This window comes from Bombina bombina, chromosome 6 (genome assembly GCF_027579735.1).
Source record: "Bombina bombina isolate aBomBom1 chromosome 6, aBomBom1.pri, whole genome shotgun sequence".
In the NCBI taxonomy this organism is placed as follows: Eukaryota; Metazoa; Chordata; class Amphibia; order Anura; family Bombinatoridae; genus Bombina; species Bombina bombina.
The window spans coordinates 780,922,728-780,938,954 of record NC_069504.1 but is presented as its reverse complement, the minus strand read 5'-3'; the positions used below and the strand labels follow the sequence as shown (position 1 = coordinate 780,938,954).

The 16,227-nt window shown below is 40.9% G+C and overlaps 1 protein-coding gene across 1 annotated transcript in view; it reads right to left on the bottom strand.

Annotated features, from left to right (window-relative positions):
* The window catches only part of XAB2 (XPA binding protein 2), a 298,412-nt gene that overhangs the window by 218,444 nt on the left and 63,741 nt on the right, over positions 1-16,227 (bottom strand). The window contains 2 exon segments of the mRNA XM_053718092.1: positions 1,886-2,050; positions 4,698-4,832. Of these exon segments, the coding sequence (XP_053574067.1) occupies positions 1,886-2,050; positions 4,698-4,832 (300 nt within the window).

Sequence of the window (16,227 nt, the reverse complement as noted above, 5' to 3'; positions counted from 1 at the left end):
TCAGAGTTACGGTGGGTGTGTATCCCAGGCGTGCTGTATTATAATCTTACAGCTCCATATCTTTTATGTATGGTGCGATTGGAATACATACGTCTGTCCCTGTACAGTGATTAAAGGGACAGTATACACTCATTTTCATATAACTGCATGTAATAGACACTACTATAAAGAATAAGATGCACAGATACCGATATAGAAATCCAGTATAAAATGGTTTAAAAACGTACTTAGAAGCTTTCAGTTTAGCTCTGTTGAAAAGGCAGTTGGAAAGCCCACTGCAAGTGGGAAATAAGTCACTCCCCCTTCTTTTGCATATGAAAAGACCCTTTACACAAACAGGAGCAAGCTGGAGAAGGTAGCTGACGGTATTCAAATAAAACTTTGGGGCTTGGTTAGGAGTCTGAAAATCAGAGCAATGTTATTTAAAAATAAGCAAAATTATACATTTTTAATAAAAACAAACTTTATGGGGTTTATAAATAGATCATCTACAAAACATTTATGCAAATAAAAAATGAGTGTATAATGGCCCTTTAAACATTTTTATACACCAATACAGCCAGTTCCCAGTGGATTTGAATACTGCATGAATTTATATGCCATAGAGCTGGAAACAGCACTATTTGTATAATACATATATTTGGTCCACACATGCCAAGAAGTTGGATACAGTATTATGTGCATAAGTTACAAATGGGCCACAAATAAGCCAATAATAGTAACAAGTTCAGAAGAACGAAGAATCAGGAGCACCAGACAGGTCCAATTATAAAATATAACTTTTATTCAGCTCACAACAGATTCTTTAAAAACGGTTCAAAACATCAAAGACAGATTAGAGTAGAGTTCTTGCTTACATGTTTTGGCAATAGCCGTAGTCATAGCATGCTGGATTTGGGGGAGAGTGAGCACAGATTGTTCAAGTTCTATATCAGACCCGGGAGGCTTGCAGTTATATCTACACAATTGGCACTGAGCGAAGACAAGGAACACTTATGGCATCATCAGCTGTTGCCGTGGCTGACGGAGGGAGCAGAGATAAGTCAGAGGTAGCGGTATTTGCAGCCACCTACGTGAGGCTAAGCAAATTGCGAAATAGACAGCTCCTGTGGACCAACCTGGCGTTGGAAAAGGTACTCCAGTGTTCTCCATTCAGCACATTGGTGAGGCTTGTGCGCTGTGGATGCGCATTTCTCTTTATACTTGAATCAACACAGCATTGACTCTTGCTGGCTATCTGCTCAATATTGCTGCTATTTGTTTAAATGATATATTGTGAATAAGGTGTATATAATGGCTTGGAAAATACATCACAAAAAGCTCCCAGTTTATGTATGTATATGTAGGGGTATTTTTATATCAGAGATATGTTTTTTTTGATAATGCTTGAATGTATGGTATGCCTTTAATAAATATTGTGCATATATATATATATATATAGGAACTACGGTTACTTGGCGTAATTTGCCGTGCATACTATAGTTCCTTAATACGGATCGACTCTGTGTTTTTATATTAGACTGGGGATGCCCAGTCGTAGGGGTATTTTTATATCAGAGATATGTTGTTTTTTTTTGATAATGCTTGAATGTATGGTATGCCTTTAATAAATATTGCGCATATATATATATATATATATATATATATACATATATATATATACATATATATATATATATATATATATATATATATATATATATATATATATACATACACACATACATATATACATATATATATATATACACACATACATATATACATATATACATATATATATATATATATATACACACATACACACATATACACACAACTACTTTCAATATTAAAATGTATGATTGACAGGCATTAATAAGAAAATAAAATATGGATTAGCTACCTTTTCAAAATGTCCACTGCGAGTGTGATACTCAGCAAGGGCACACCACAGCTTTCCTCGCTGGTCTGTGAAACGAGTCAATCCGCCCCGGATAATAGCTCCTGCTTCTAAAGAGTGGATGGCGCTTGGATGCTGGGAGAGAAGTGTGCACAATTCTTGCCAAAGCTACAGATAGAGGTGGTAAAATGTGAATATGTTAGATTGACTCTCGTACACCTACCCAACACATTCAAGTCAAAATCAATTGCCTATAAAATGTTCAATTAGACATTGTAAATAAAAACTAATTTGAATATACATTCATTATTTAGTTTGCCTGTTTATACTACAATGTAAGCGTAAAAAATTATCTATTTCATTTCTCCCAGAGAGAGAGAGCATTCTACAAAATTTAGAACCCAGATCCAGCTACTTAACAGTAAATGAGTTCATTGGCCTCCATAAAGGGGATGAAATAAAAATACTTAAGAGGCTGTTCAAGGAGTATGTTAGCAAAATGTTGCTATAAAAAAACCCGAAATACATTACACATGTCCAAGTCTCATATTACTGAGTTACACTTGTAAAGCCTTTTTGAGGGGTACTGTCCTGGGAAAGGGTGACAGTTTTTTCCACTGTTCTGTCAGAGTACAGAATATCCAGTCAGTATCAGCCTGTATGCTTTACTGCTTCCTGCAAGATCCTGTCTGTCATACTGTCAAAATGTGGTAGGCACTATTGTGTATATCTGGTGTGTTGTGGTGCACGCAAAGTACTGTAGGCGTAACGGCTTGTAAAATTCCAAACCACCGTATTACTGAAAAAAATTGAAAAATGTCTCATCATTAGGGTGGCCATATGCACCAGTCACAGAGTTATTTTGCAAAATAATTATTACTCTTAAACATCGCCAATTCTCATTGCGTTACCCTTCAAGAGGCTTTCTGGGGTGTCAGTAATATGAAACTTATTAAGTTGACCATCCCTTTAAAATACTTTTAAATCAATTATTTCATCATTTGCATTCACTGATTGTGGTTTCTTAATTTCTTACCATTAACAGCTGTCTGATTTATATTATCTCAGTGGTCTTCACCCTTTGTCTATGCCTTAGGGGTCAATTCTAAAATATTTGCCAGTCTAGATGTGGTTTTCCACGCCAACACTTGCCGGGGGCAGACCTCATGAAATACTACAAAAAACGGCTAGTCCCTGTCTATTGATCACAATTGAGGGCGCAATGGAGGGCACAATGAAGGGCGAAGTACAAAGGGAGAACCCAGCGTATGTTTTAACTTTAATGTTAATGTTGATACAAAGCAAATCATGCTGTTTTCAATGCACTGTACCTTAAAATTGCATAGGTTTTCCCTTCAGAGTAATTAGTGTTTTGAGTATTTTGATAAAAGCTCGCCACCTTTTAAAGTTGCGAGAAAAACAGTGAGATCTGTAGGGCGAAAATGTTTACAGAATTACACTGGGATTTGAGAGACAATTTGATACACGCCCATGGAACGCCCACATTCAGCCCATTTTAATAAACAACAATTACACTTTGTATTGCGCACTTATAAGTACAAATTTCTGTGGGTTTTATTTTGCACCTCCAGTACATATTTAATACAATTTATTCCTGCGTAATTTTCATACAAATGTTCACATTTTTTATAAAATATGATTTTGTTACGATTTTTGATGCACCTTAACAATACAATTTATCAACGCCTATTTTTGTATAAATAGTTCAATTATTTGTTTTGTATGATTTTTAAATTACGATTTTCATTGGGCACTTTTCTAATGTATGCATCTCCTTCCTATATAAAAATGTAGCATACACCCCTTAGCAAGACACCCTTTTCAGGGTAAAAGGTGGCTTTATAGAATTGCACCAGGAAAACAGAAATACTGGCAAGGTTTTTTTAAAGGGACATGAAACACACACATTTTCTTTCATGATTCATATAGCGCATACAATTTTAAACAACTTTCCAGCTTTCACCTATTATCTAATTTACTTTGTTCTCTTGGTATCCTTTGTTGAAAAAAAACAAAATGTATGCTTACCTGATAAATTTATTTATTTCTTGACACGATGAGTCCACGGATCATCATTAATTACTGTTGGGAATATCACTCCTGCCCAGCAGGAGGCGGCAAAGAGCACCACAGCAAAGCTGTTAAATATCACCTCCCTTCCCTAGGCGCAGTGAGAATTATGTCCCACAAGTTCCCATTGCTCTAAAGCCACCACTGCTCTACTGAAGAGACTGATATGGACTACGGCTACACCCTAGGACAAAGCAGCACAAACTTGCATTACTTAAAAAATAATAAAATCTTGCTTGAAGAATCTTTTCTAACACCTGACTTTACCACTTCCTTGCTCTAACGTAGGCAAAGAGAATGACTGGGGAGGGTGGGTGGGAAGGGAGGTGATATTTAACAGCTTTGCTGTGGTGCTCTTTGCCGCCTCCTGCTGGGCAGGAGTGATATTCCCAACAGTAATTAATGATGATCCGTCATCGTGTCATTAGAAAGAAATATACCTAGGTAGGTTTAGGAGGTGAGAGCCAACTGCTGATTGGTGCTGCACATATATACCGCTTATTATTGGCTTACAGATGGATTCAGCTAGTTCCGAGTAGTGCATTGCTGCTCCTTCAATAAAGGACACCAAGAGAATGCAGAAAAATTGGTGATAAAAGTAAATTGGAAAGTTGTTAATTATATGCTCTATCTCAATCATGAATTTTTTTTGGTTTCATGTCCCTTTCAAGAATTTCACCAGCCCAGAGAGCTTTATAGAATTGGGCCCTTACTGTTTTCTTACCTGGTAATTGGATTTGCCCTCCTTGGACACAAAGCCATCTTGGTTAACAATTGCTGCTAGTCTGGAGGCGGCTTCATCAAGTCTATCAATAGAGCGAAGATATTCAATGTACTCCTCTGCATTTTCTGGCGAAAGCTGTAATAAAGTGAAAAAAATGTGATTACAAAGAGAATTGTTTTCCCTACCAACATGTATGATACAACATAACACCAAGACTCCCAGTTCCTATGGGTCAGCTGTTTAAAAAAGTATAATGATAATTTTCAGACATCACCATGAAGTCATGGCGGATGTGGAATTAGTTTAAATGGAGGAGCACTTCTATTATTTATCTTTAGACTGTAAAGCTCATGAACCTATCTATTTTGTATAATAGCTTTCGGGTAAAGAGGTGGATTTTATTTGAAAAGGACATAAAACGCAAAATTTGTCTTTCATGAATAAGATAGGACATACAATTTTAACCCCTTAAGGACCAAAGACGTACAGGGTACGTCCTACAAAAACTGTCACTTAACGACCAAGGACGTACCCTGTACGTCCTCAGGGGTTTGTAGCGCTGGAAGCGATCGTGATCGCTTTTAGCTGCTTTCAGGTTATTGCAGTGATGCCTCGATATCGAGGCATTCTGCAATAACATAATTTATGCTTACCTGATAAATTTATTTCTCTTGTAGTGTATTCAGTCCACGGGTCATCCATTACTTATGGGATATTCTCCTTCCCAACAGGAAGTTGCAAGAGGATCACCCAAGCAGAGCTGCTATATAGCTCCTCCCCTCACATGTCATAGCCAGTCATTCGACAGAAACAAGACGAGAAAGGAGAAACCATAGGGTGCAGTGGTGACTGAAGTTTTAATTAAAATTTAGATCTGCCTTAAAAAAGACAGGGCGGGCCGTGGACTGAATACACTACAAGAGAAATAAATTTATCAGGTAAGCATAAATTATGTTTTCTCTTGTTAAGTGTATTCAGTCCACGGGTCATCCATTACTTATGGGATACCAATACCAAAGCTAAAGTACACGGATGATGGGAGGGACAAGGCAGGAACTTAAACGGAAGGAACCACTGCCTGTAGAACCTTTCTCCCAAAAACAGCCTCCGAAGAAGCAAAAGTGTCAAATTTGTAAAATTTTGAAAAAGTGTGAAGCGAAGACCAAGTCGCAGCCTTGTAAATCTGTTCAACAGAGGCCTCATTCTTAAAGGCCCAGGTGGAAGCCACAGCTCTAGTGGAATGAGCTGTAATTCTTTCAGGGGGCTGCTGTCCAGCAGTCACATAGGCTAAGCGTATTATGCTACGAAGCCAAAAGGAGAGAGAGGTTGCCGAAGCTTTTTGACCTCTCCTCTGCCCAGAGTAAACGACAAACAGTGAAGAAGTTTGACGAAAATCCTTAGTTGACTGTAAATAGAATTTCAGGGCACGGACTACGTCCAGATTGTGCAAAAGTCGTTCCTTCTTTGAAGAAGGATTAGGACATAATGACGGAACAACAATCTCCTGATTGATATTCCTGTTAGAGACTACCTTAGGTAAAAACCCAGGTTTAGTACGCAGAACTACCTTGTCTGAATGGAAAATCAGATAAGGAGAATCACAATGTAAGGCGGATAACTCCGAGACTCTTCGAGCCGAGGAAATAGCCATCAAAAACAGAACTTTCCAAGATAAAAGTTTAATATCAACGGAATGAAGGGGTTCAAACTGAACTCCTTGAAGAACTTTAAGAACCAAGTTTAAGCTCCACGGAGGAGCAACAGTTTTAAACACAGGCTTAATCCTAGCTAAGGCTTGACAAAAGGCCTGGACGTCTGGAACTTCTGCCAGACGCTTGTGCAAAAGAATAGACAGAGCAGAAATCTGTCCCTTTAAAGAACTAGCTGATAAGCCTTTTTCCAAACCCTCTTGGAGAAAGGACAATATCCTTGGAATCCTAACCTTACTCCATGAGTAACTCTTGGATTCGCACCAATACAGGTATTTACGCCATATCTTATGGTAGATTTTTCTGGTAACAGGCTTTCGTGCCTGTATCAAGGTATCAATAACTGACTCGGAGAAGCCACGCTTTGATAGGATCAAGCGTTCAATCTCCACGCAGTCAGTCTCGGAGAAATTAGATTTGGATGATTGAAAGGACCTTGTATTAGAAGGTCTTGCCTCAAAAGGTAGAGTCCATGGTGGACAGGACGACATGTCCACTAGGTCTGCATACCAGGTCCTGCGTGGCCACACAGGCGCTATCAGAATCACCGATGCTCTCTCCTGTTTGATCTTGGCAATCAGTCGAGGGAGCAGAGGAAACGGTGGAAACACATAAGCCATGTTGAAGAACCAAGGAGCTGCTAGAGCATCTATCAGCGTCGCTCCCGGGTCCCTGGACCTGGATCCGTAACGAGGAAGTTTGGCGTTCTGGCGAGACGCCATGAGATCCAGTTCTGGTTTGCCCCAACGATGGACCAGTTGAGCAAATACCTCCGGATGGAGTTCCCACTCCCCCGGATGAAAAGTCCGCCTCCCAGTTCTCCACGCCTGGGATGTGGATCGCTGACAAGTGGCAAGAGTGAGACTCTGCCCAGCGAATTATCTTTGAGACTTCTAACATCGCTAGGGAGCTCCTGGTTCCCCCTTGATGGTTGATATAAGCCACAGTCGTGATGTTGTCCGACTGAAATCTGATGAACCTCAGTGTTGCTAACTGAGGCCAAGCTAGAAGAGCATTGAATATTGCTCTTAACTCCAGAATATTTATTGGGAGGAGTTTCTCCTCCTGAGTCCACGATCCCTGAGCCTTCAGGGAGTTCCAGACTGCGCCCCAGCCTAGAAGGCTGGCATCTGTTGTTACAATCGTCCAATCTGGCCTGCGAAAGGTCATACCCTTGGACAGATGGACCCGAGATAGCCACCAGAGAAGAGAATCTCTGGTCTCTTGATCCAGATTTAGTAGGGGGGACAAATCTGAGTAATCCCCATTCCACTGACCTAGCATGCACAATTGCAGCGGTCTGAGATGCAGGCGCGCAAATGGCACTATGTCCATTGCCGCTACCATTAAGCCGATTACTTCCATGCACTGAGCCACTGACGGGCGTGGAATGGAATGAAGGACACGGCAAGCATTTAAAAGTTTTGATAACCTGGACTCCGTCAGGTAAATTTTCATTTCTACAGAATCTATCAGAGTCCCTAGGAAGGAGACTCTTGTGAGTGGCAATAGAGAACTCTTTTCCACATTCACTTTCCACCCATGCGACCTCAGAAATGCCAGAACTATCTCTGTATGAGACTTTGCAATTTGAAAGCTTGACGCCTGTATCAGGATGTTGTCTAGATACGGAGCCACCGTTATCCCTCGCGGTCTTAGAGCCGCCAGAAGTGAGCCCAGAACCTTTGTAAAGATTCTCGGGGCCGTAGCCAACCCGAAGGGGAGAGCTACAAATTGGTAATGCCTGTCTAGAAAGGCAAATCTTAGGAACCGATGATGATCTTTGTGAATCGGTATGTGAAGGTAGGCATCCTTTAAGTCCACTGTGGTCATGTACTGACCCTCTTGGATCATGGGTAGGATGGTCTGAATAGTTTCCATTTTGAATGATGGAACTCTTAGGAATTTGTTTAAGATCTTTAGGTCCAAAATTGGTCTGAAGGTACCCTCTTTCTTGGGAACCACGAACAGATTTGAATAAAACCCCTGTCCTTGTTCCGTCCGCGGAACTGGGTGGATCACCCCCATTACTAGGAGGTCTTGTACGCAATGTAGGAATGCCTCTTTCTTTATCTGGTTTTCTGATAACCTTGAAAGATGAAATCTCCCTTGAGGAGGAGAAGCCTTGAAGTCCAGAAGATATCCCTGAGATATGATCTCCAACGCCCAGGGATCCTGGACATCTCTTGCCCACGCCTGGGCGAAGAGAGAAAGTCTGCCCCCCACTAGATCCGTTTCCGGATAGGGGGCCATCCCTTCATGCTGTCTTAGGGGCAGTAGCAGGTTTTCTGGCCTGCTTGCCCTTGTTCCAGGACTGGTTAGTTTTCCAGGCCTGTCTGTAACGAGCAACGGTTCCTTCCTGTTTTGGGGCGGAGGAAGTTGACGTTGCTCCTGCCTTGAAGTTTCGAAAGGCACGAAAATTAGACTGTTTGGCCTTTGATTTGTCCCTGTCCTGAGGAAGAGTATGACCCTTACCTCCAGTAATGTCAGCGATAATTTCTTTCAAGCCGGGCCCGAATAAGGTTTGTCCCTTGAAAGGAATATTAAGCAATTTAGATTTAGAAGTCACATCAGCTGACCAGGATTTAAGCCATAACGCTCTGCGCGCCTGGATGGCAAATCCAGAGTTCTTAGCCGTTAGTTTAGTTAAATGTACAATGGCATCAGAAACAAATGCATTAGCTAGCTTAAGTGCTTTAAGCTTGTCCATAATTTCATCCAATGGAGCTGAGTGAATGGCCTCTTCTAGAGACTCAAACCAGAATGCCGCAGCAGCAGTGACAGGCGCAATGCATGCAAGGGGCTGTAAGATAAAACCTTGTTGAACAAATATTTTCTTAAGGTAACCTTCCAATTTTTTATCCATTGGATCCGAAAAAGCACAACTATCCTCCACCGGGATAGTGGTACGCTTAGCTAAAGTAGAAACTGCTCCCTCCACCTTAGGGACCGTCTGCCATAAGTCCCGTGTAGTGGCGTCTATTGGAAACATTTTTCTAAATATAGGAGGTGGGGAAAAGGGCACACCAGGTCTATCCCACTCCTTGCTAATAATTTCTGTAAGCCTTTTAGGTATAGGAAAAACATCAGTACACACCGGTACTGCATAGTATCTATCCAGCCTACATAATTTCTCTGGAATTGCAACTGTGTTACAGTCATTCAGAGCCGCTAAAACCTCCCTTAGCAATACACGGAGGTTCTCAAGCTTAAATTTAAAATTAGAGATCTCTGAATCCGGTTTCCCTGGATCAGATCCGTCACCTACAGAATGAAGCTCTCCGTCCTCATGTTCTGCAAACTGTGACGCAGTATCGGACATGGCTCTTGTAGCACCAGCGCGCTCTATTCTTACCCCAGAGCAATCGCGCTTGCCTCTTAATTCTGGCAATTTAGATAATACTTCTGTCAGGGTATTATTCATAATAGTAGCCATGTCTTGTAAAGTGATTTGTATGGACGTCCCTGCTGCATTTGGCGCCACAATATCACGCGCCTCCTGAGCGGGAGGCAAAGGTACTGACACGTGAGGAGAGTTAGTTGGCATAACTTCCCCCTTGTTGTCTGGTGATAATTCCTTTATAGATAAAGACTGACCTTTATTATTTAAAGTGAAATCAATACATTTAGTACACATATTTCTATGGGGCTCCACACTGGCCTTTAAACATAGTGAACAAACAGATTCATCTGTGTCAGACATGTTTAAACAGACTAGCAATAAAACTAGCAGACTTGGAAAACACTGTAAATAATTTTACAAGCAATAAAGAAAAACGCTACTGTGCCTTTAAGAAGCACAAAAAACTGTCACAGTTGAAATAACAATGAACCAAATCGGTTATAGCAATCAAATTTTCACAGTAAATGTATTAAGTTAGCAGAGCATTGCACCCACTTGCAAATGGATGATTAACCCCTTAATACCCAAAAACGGTTTTCTTATAAGCAATAAAGAAAAAACGTTTTTTAATACAGTCAAAACCACTGTCACAGGTCTGCTGTGACTGATTACCTCCCTCAAAATGACTTTTGAAGTCCCTTAAGCTCTCTGGAGACGACCTGGGTCATGCAGGAAGAAGCAGGAAGACTGAGCCTGAATTTTTACTGCGTCAAAAAAGCGCTAAAATAGGCCCCTCCTACTCAAAATTACAACATTGGGAGTTTCAGTTAACTGTTTCTATGCAGAAATACCGGTCAGCCATGTGGAAAAAATGTATGCCCCAATAAGTTTTATCACCAATGTACCTCACATAACGATTAAACATGCCAGCAAAATCGTTTTAAACATCCTATTTTTTAAAGAGTATGTATCTCTATTGATAAGCCTGATACCAGTCTTCCTACTGCATTTAAGGCTTATAACATCACTTCAGTATTAATAGCATTTTCTCAGTCAAATTCCATTCCTTAGAAAATTACTTTACTGTATATATTTAAATCAGCCTGCTAACAGTCGCTCTCACTGTATTAAAGGCTTTACTTACATTACATCGGTATCAGCAGCATTTTCTTAGTCAATTCCATTCCTTAGAAAAATAATTTACTGCACATACCTTGTTTGCAGGATTCCCCGCACGCTATTCCCTTTCTGAAAGTTACCCCACTCCTCAGAATGTGCGAGAACAGCCAGTGGATCTTAGTTACTTCTGCTAAGATCATAGAAAACGCAGGCAGATTCTTCTTCCAAATACTGCCTGAGAGAAAAAAACAGCACACTCCGGTGCCATTTAAAATAACAAACTTTTGATTGAAGAATAAACTAAGTATAAAACACCATAGACCTCTCACAACGTCCTATCTAGTTGAGGGTTGCAAGAGAATGACTGGCTATGACATGTGAGGGGAGGAGCTATATAGCAGCTCTGCTTGGGTGATCCTCTTGCAACTTCCTGTTGGGAAGGAGAATATCCCATAAGTAATGGTTGACCCGTGGACTGAATACACTTAACAAGAGAAAACCTTTTTTAAGCATCCGATGCAGAGAGAGCCACTCTGTGGGCACTTTAATTAATCAAAATTGACATTTCACTGTTTTATTCAAAAACGTACCTTTTAATCCTGAATGTCGCTCCTGCGATTCCCCCGGCCGTCGGAAGCCTCTGCAGACGTCAGAAATGACTAATCAGGCGTCCTCTAATCACTCCCCCCCGGGGGAATCTTGGCCTGATGCAACGCTCTGATTGGAGGAAGCCGGATTCGTCATTTTGGAGCTGCGAAGACGGCTTGCGACGGGCGGAGGAAGTGCTGGAGCGGCTGCCAGGAATAAAAGGTACGTTTTTGAAGAAAACAGTGAAATGTCAATTTTGATGAATTACAGTGCCCTTGTTTTTAATAGGTTTATTAAAAAACGGGCACTAATTCATCAAAATGGACCTTCACTTTAAGAACTTTATACAACTTAGTTATTATTCCTATCTCCTAATTTAATGTTGTCATTCACTTGTACTGATTTAGAATAGTATCCTTGATTGCAACTTTTTAACCCCTCTCTTTATGTAACTTTATGTGATTTTTTTCACACAGAGATTTGTTGCTTAAACTGCAACTCAAAATGTTGCAGTTTTTTTATCACATTTTTGATCGCATTTCTGATCTCATTTTTATGATGCAGCTTAGGTTGATATACACAACTAGCACACTATATGCTTTTTTAAATTGCACATTTTTAAAACATTGCAGCACACTTCCTGCACTTTAAAGCACTGCAGCACACAAATTGCACATTTTTTAAAACATTGCGGTACACTTCCTGCACTTTCATATAGGGTTTACGCATCTACGCCGCACTCAAGCCACCCTCTTTTGAAGGAGGCGCTCCTTTCCAAATACTTGTGTACTCTTTATCATATGAAGGCAGATGCCAGATCGTTACAGACAGTTAACACTGTTTATGTGTCACTGTCTGTAATGATCGATTGCTTGTGTGGAAAAGGGGTGGGTGGCACAGAGGCGGAGAGGGGAGTTGGAGGGGCCCTAGGCTACAGAAAAAGTTTTAAAGGGAGAGGGAGGGATGGGAAGCTGCACTACAGACAAGGGAAATTGGAATTGTTATGGCACTCTCACTAATAATCATGGGGAAGGGTGAGGTAGGGGGCACCACTACACTACAACCAAAAAGAATAAATTAATAAATTACAACCTGGGTACTGGCAGACAGCTGTTGGTACCTAAGATGGCCGCCACTAGGAGAGGGGGAAGGTTAAAGTACTGTTAAGGGGGATCGGGGGGAGGGAGGCTTGAGGAAGGATCACTACAAAGAATAAATAAAAAAAAATACTAAACTGCATACGGGCAGAAGGTCTGCAAGTATGCAGTTTATCATTTTTTTGTTGTTTTTTTTTTAAGTAGGGAAGAGAGTTGTTTAGGAGGGATCAGAGAAATTGAGGTGTTAGGTGGGAGGGTAAACTCTACTCTGCATCAAAAATGAACCTTACAAGCTAACCGATTAGCCCCTTCCCTGATAGGAATTTGAAGTAACATGCACGGCTGCAATTAGCGCCATTCTAATTGCCAAAAGTCAATGACAAAGCCATGCATATCTACTATTTCTGAACAAAGAGGATCCAGAGAAGCATTTGTCACATGACTGCAGTAGTTGTGTGTAAATAATTCCAGTGAGAAACCAAAGGATTGCGATAAAGTTCATTTCTTTTTTATATGATCGAATCTGGAGGCCAAATGGTGGCAATCAAATATAATAAAATGAGCCAAGATCAATACCTTGGGTTGTCTACTTTTAAAAATATATATAGTTTTCACAGGTAAATATAAAAAATCAAAAGTTTTATTTCTGTTTAAATGGAGTGTTAGCAAAAATATTAAGAATTCTCTGTACTTTAAGCAAGTTTTTCTCGGAAATTTCCAGTAGCGAAGGGGTTAAAATTGAATGCTCTATCTGAATCCTGAAAGAAACAGTCAGGGTTTCGTGACCCTTTAGGTGGACACCCCATAACCTCCCTTTATATATTTCCTTGATATATTTCTCTTGATATATCTATAGATTGCGATTTTATACTTTTACTGTCTTTTATTATTTTACAAAAATACTAGTGTTTAAAGTTGATTTTTAAATGAATTTATTGCCTTTAGATTTTCCTGTTATGTGATTAAATATTTAGAAATAATGTATGTATAGTGGATAACGATAATGACTTAGTATCCTTTTTATAAATAAACCATTTTATTTTATTGTTTCTGCATGAACACTGGAGACAATCAGGTCCTGATCACCCCAAGGGATTGCAGCGAATCATTTACAATTTACATTTACTAAAACATGCTGTAAATTTAAAGTGTTATAAGTACTAGATAGTAATTCACAATCACCTAGATTACGAGTTTTGAGCGATATAGGGAAAGTAAAGAAGTGGCGTTATTTAATTCCCTATAGCGCTGCCATTACAAGTTTAAAAAAAACACTGCTTGTGCGGGCGATATGGAGATTTTAAGATCCATACCGCTCCCAAAATAAGCACTGTGTTTGACGTGCTCGTGCACACTTCCCCCATAGACATCAATGGGGAGAGCCGGCACAAAAAAGTATAACACCTGCGATCACGGAAACAAAAGCTCCGTAACGAAGCCCCATTGATGTCTATGGGGAAAATAAAAACAGAATTTATGCTTACCTGATAAATTACTTTCTCCAACGGTGTGTCCGGTCCACGGCATCATCCTTACTTGTGGGATATTCTCTTCCCCAACAGGAAATGGCAAAGAGTCCCAGCAAAGCTGGTCACATGATCCCTCCTAGGCTCCGCCCACCCCAGTCATTCGACCGACGGACAGGAGGAAATATATATAGGAGAAACCATATGATACCGTGGTGACTGTAGTTAGAGAAAATAATTAATCAGACCTGATTAAAAAACCAGGGCGGGCCGTGGACCGGACACACCGTTGGAGAAAGTAATTTATCAGGTAAGCATAAATTCTGTTTTCTCCAACATTGGTGTGTCCGGTCCATGGCGTCATCCTTACTTGTGGGAACCAATACCAAAGCTTTAGGACACGGATGAAGGGAGGGAGCAAATCAGGTCACCTAAATGGAAGGCACCACGGCTTGCAAAACCTTTCTCACAAAAATAGCCTCCGAAGAAGCAAAAGTATCAAATTTGTAAAATTTGGCAAAAGTGTGCAGTGAAGACCAAGTCGCTGCCTTACATATCTGGTCAACAGAAGCCTCGTTCTTGAAGGCCCATGTGGAAGCCACAGCCCTAGTGGAGTGAGCTGTGATTCTTTCAGGAGGCTGCCGTCCGGCAGTCTCATAAGCCAATCGGATAATGCTTTTAAGCCAAAAGGAAAGAGAGGTAGAAGTCGCTTTTTGACCTCTCCTTTTACCAGAATAAACAACAAACAAGGAAGATGTTTGTCTGAAATCTTTAGTAGCCTCTAAATAGAATTTTAGAGCACGGACTACGTCCAAAGACAAAGAAGGTACAACTATCTCCTGGTTAATATTTTTGTTGGAAACAACTTTCGGAAGAAAACCAGGCTTAGTACGCAAAACCACCTTATCTGCATGGAACACCAGATAGGGCGGAGGACACTGCAGAGCAGATAACTCTGAAACTCTTCTAGCAGAAGAAATTGCAACCAAAAACAAAACTTTCCAAGATAATAACTTAATATCTACGGAATGTAAGGGTTCAAACGGAACCCCTTGAAGAACTGAAAGAACTAGATTTAGACTCCAGGGAGGAGTCAAAGGTCTGTAAACAGGCTTGATCCTAACCAGAGCCTGAACAAATGCTTGAACATCTGGCACAGCTACCAGTCTTTTGTGAAGTAAAACAGATAAAGCAGAGATCTGTCCCTTCAGAGAACTTGTAGATAATCCTTTCTCCAAACCTTCTTGTAGAAAGGATAGAATCTTAGGAATTTTTATCTTGTTCCATGGGAATCCTTTAGATTCACACCAACAGATATATTTTTTCCATATTTTATGGTAAATTTTTCTAGTTACAGGCTTTCTAGCCTGAATCAGAGTATCTATTACAGAATCTGAAAACCCACGCTTTGATAAAATCAAGCGTTCAATCTCCAAGCCGTCAGTTGGAGGGAAACCAGATTCGGATGTTCGAATGGACCCTGAACAAGAAGGTCCTGTCTCAAAGGTAGCTTCCATGGTGGAGCCGATGACATATTCACCAGGTCTGCATACCAAGTCCTGCGTGGCCACGCAGGAGCTATCAAGATCACCGAGGCCCTCTCCTGATTGATCCTGGCTACCAGCCTGGGGATGAGAGGAAACGGTGGGAATACATAAGCTAGGTTGAAGGTCCAAGGTGCTACTAGTGCATCTACTAGGGTCGCCTTGGGATCCCTGGATCTGGACCCGTAGCAAGGAACCTTGAAGTTCTGACGAGACGCCATCATATCCATGTCTGGAATGCCCCATAATTGAGTTATTTGGGCAAAGATTTCCGGATGGAGTTCCCACTCCCCCGGATGGAATGTCTGACGACTCAGAAAATCCGCTTCCCAATTTTCCACTCCTGGGATGTGGATCGCAGACAAGTGGCAGGAGTGATCCTCCGCCCATTGAATTATCTTGGTCACTTCTTTCATCGCCAGGGAACTCCTTGTTCCCCCCTGATGATTGATATATGCAACGGTCGTCATGTTGTCTGACTGAAACCTTATGAATTTGGCCTTTGCTAGTTGAGGCCAAGCTCTGAGAGCATTGAATATCGCTCTCAGTTCCAGAATGTTTATCGGGAGAAGAGACTCATCCCGAGACCATAGACCCTGAGCTTTCAGGGATTCCCAGACCGCGCCCCAGCCCACTAGGCTGGCGTCGGTCGTGACAATGACCC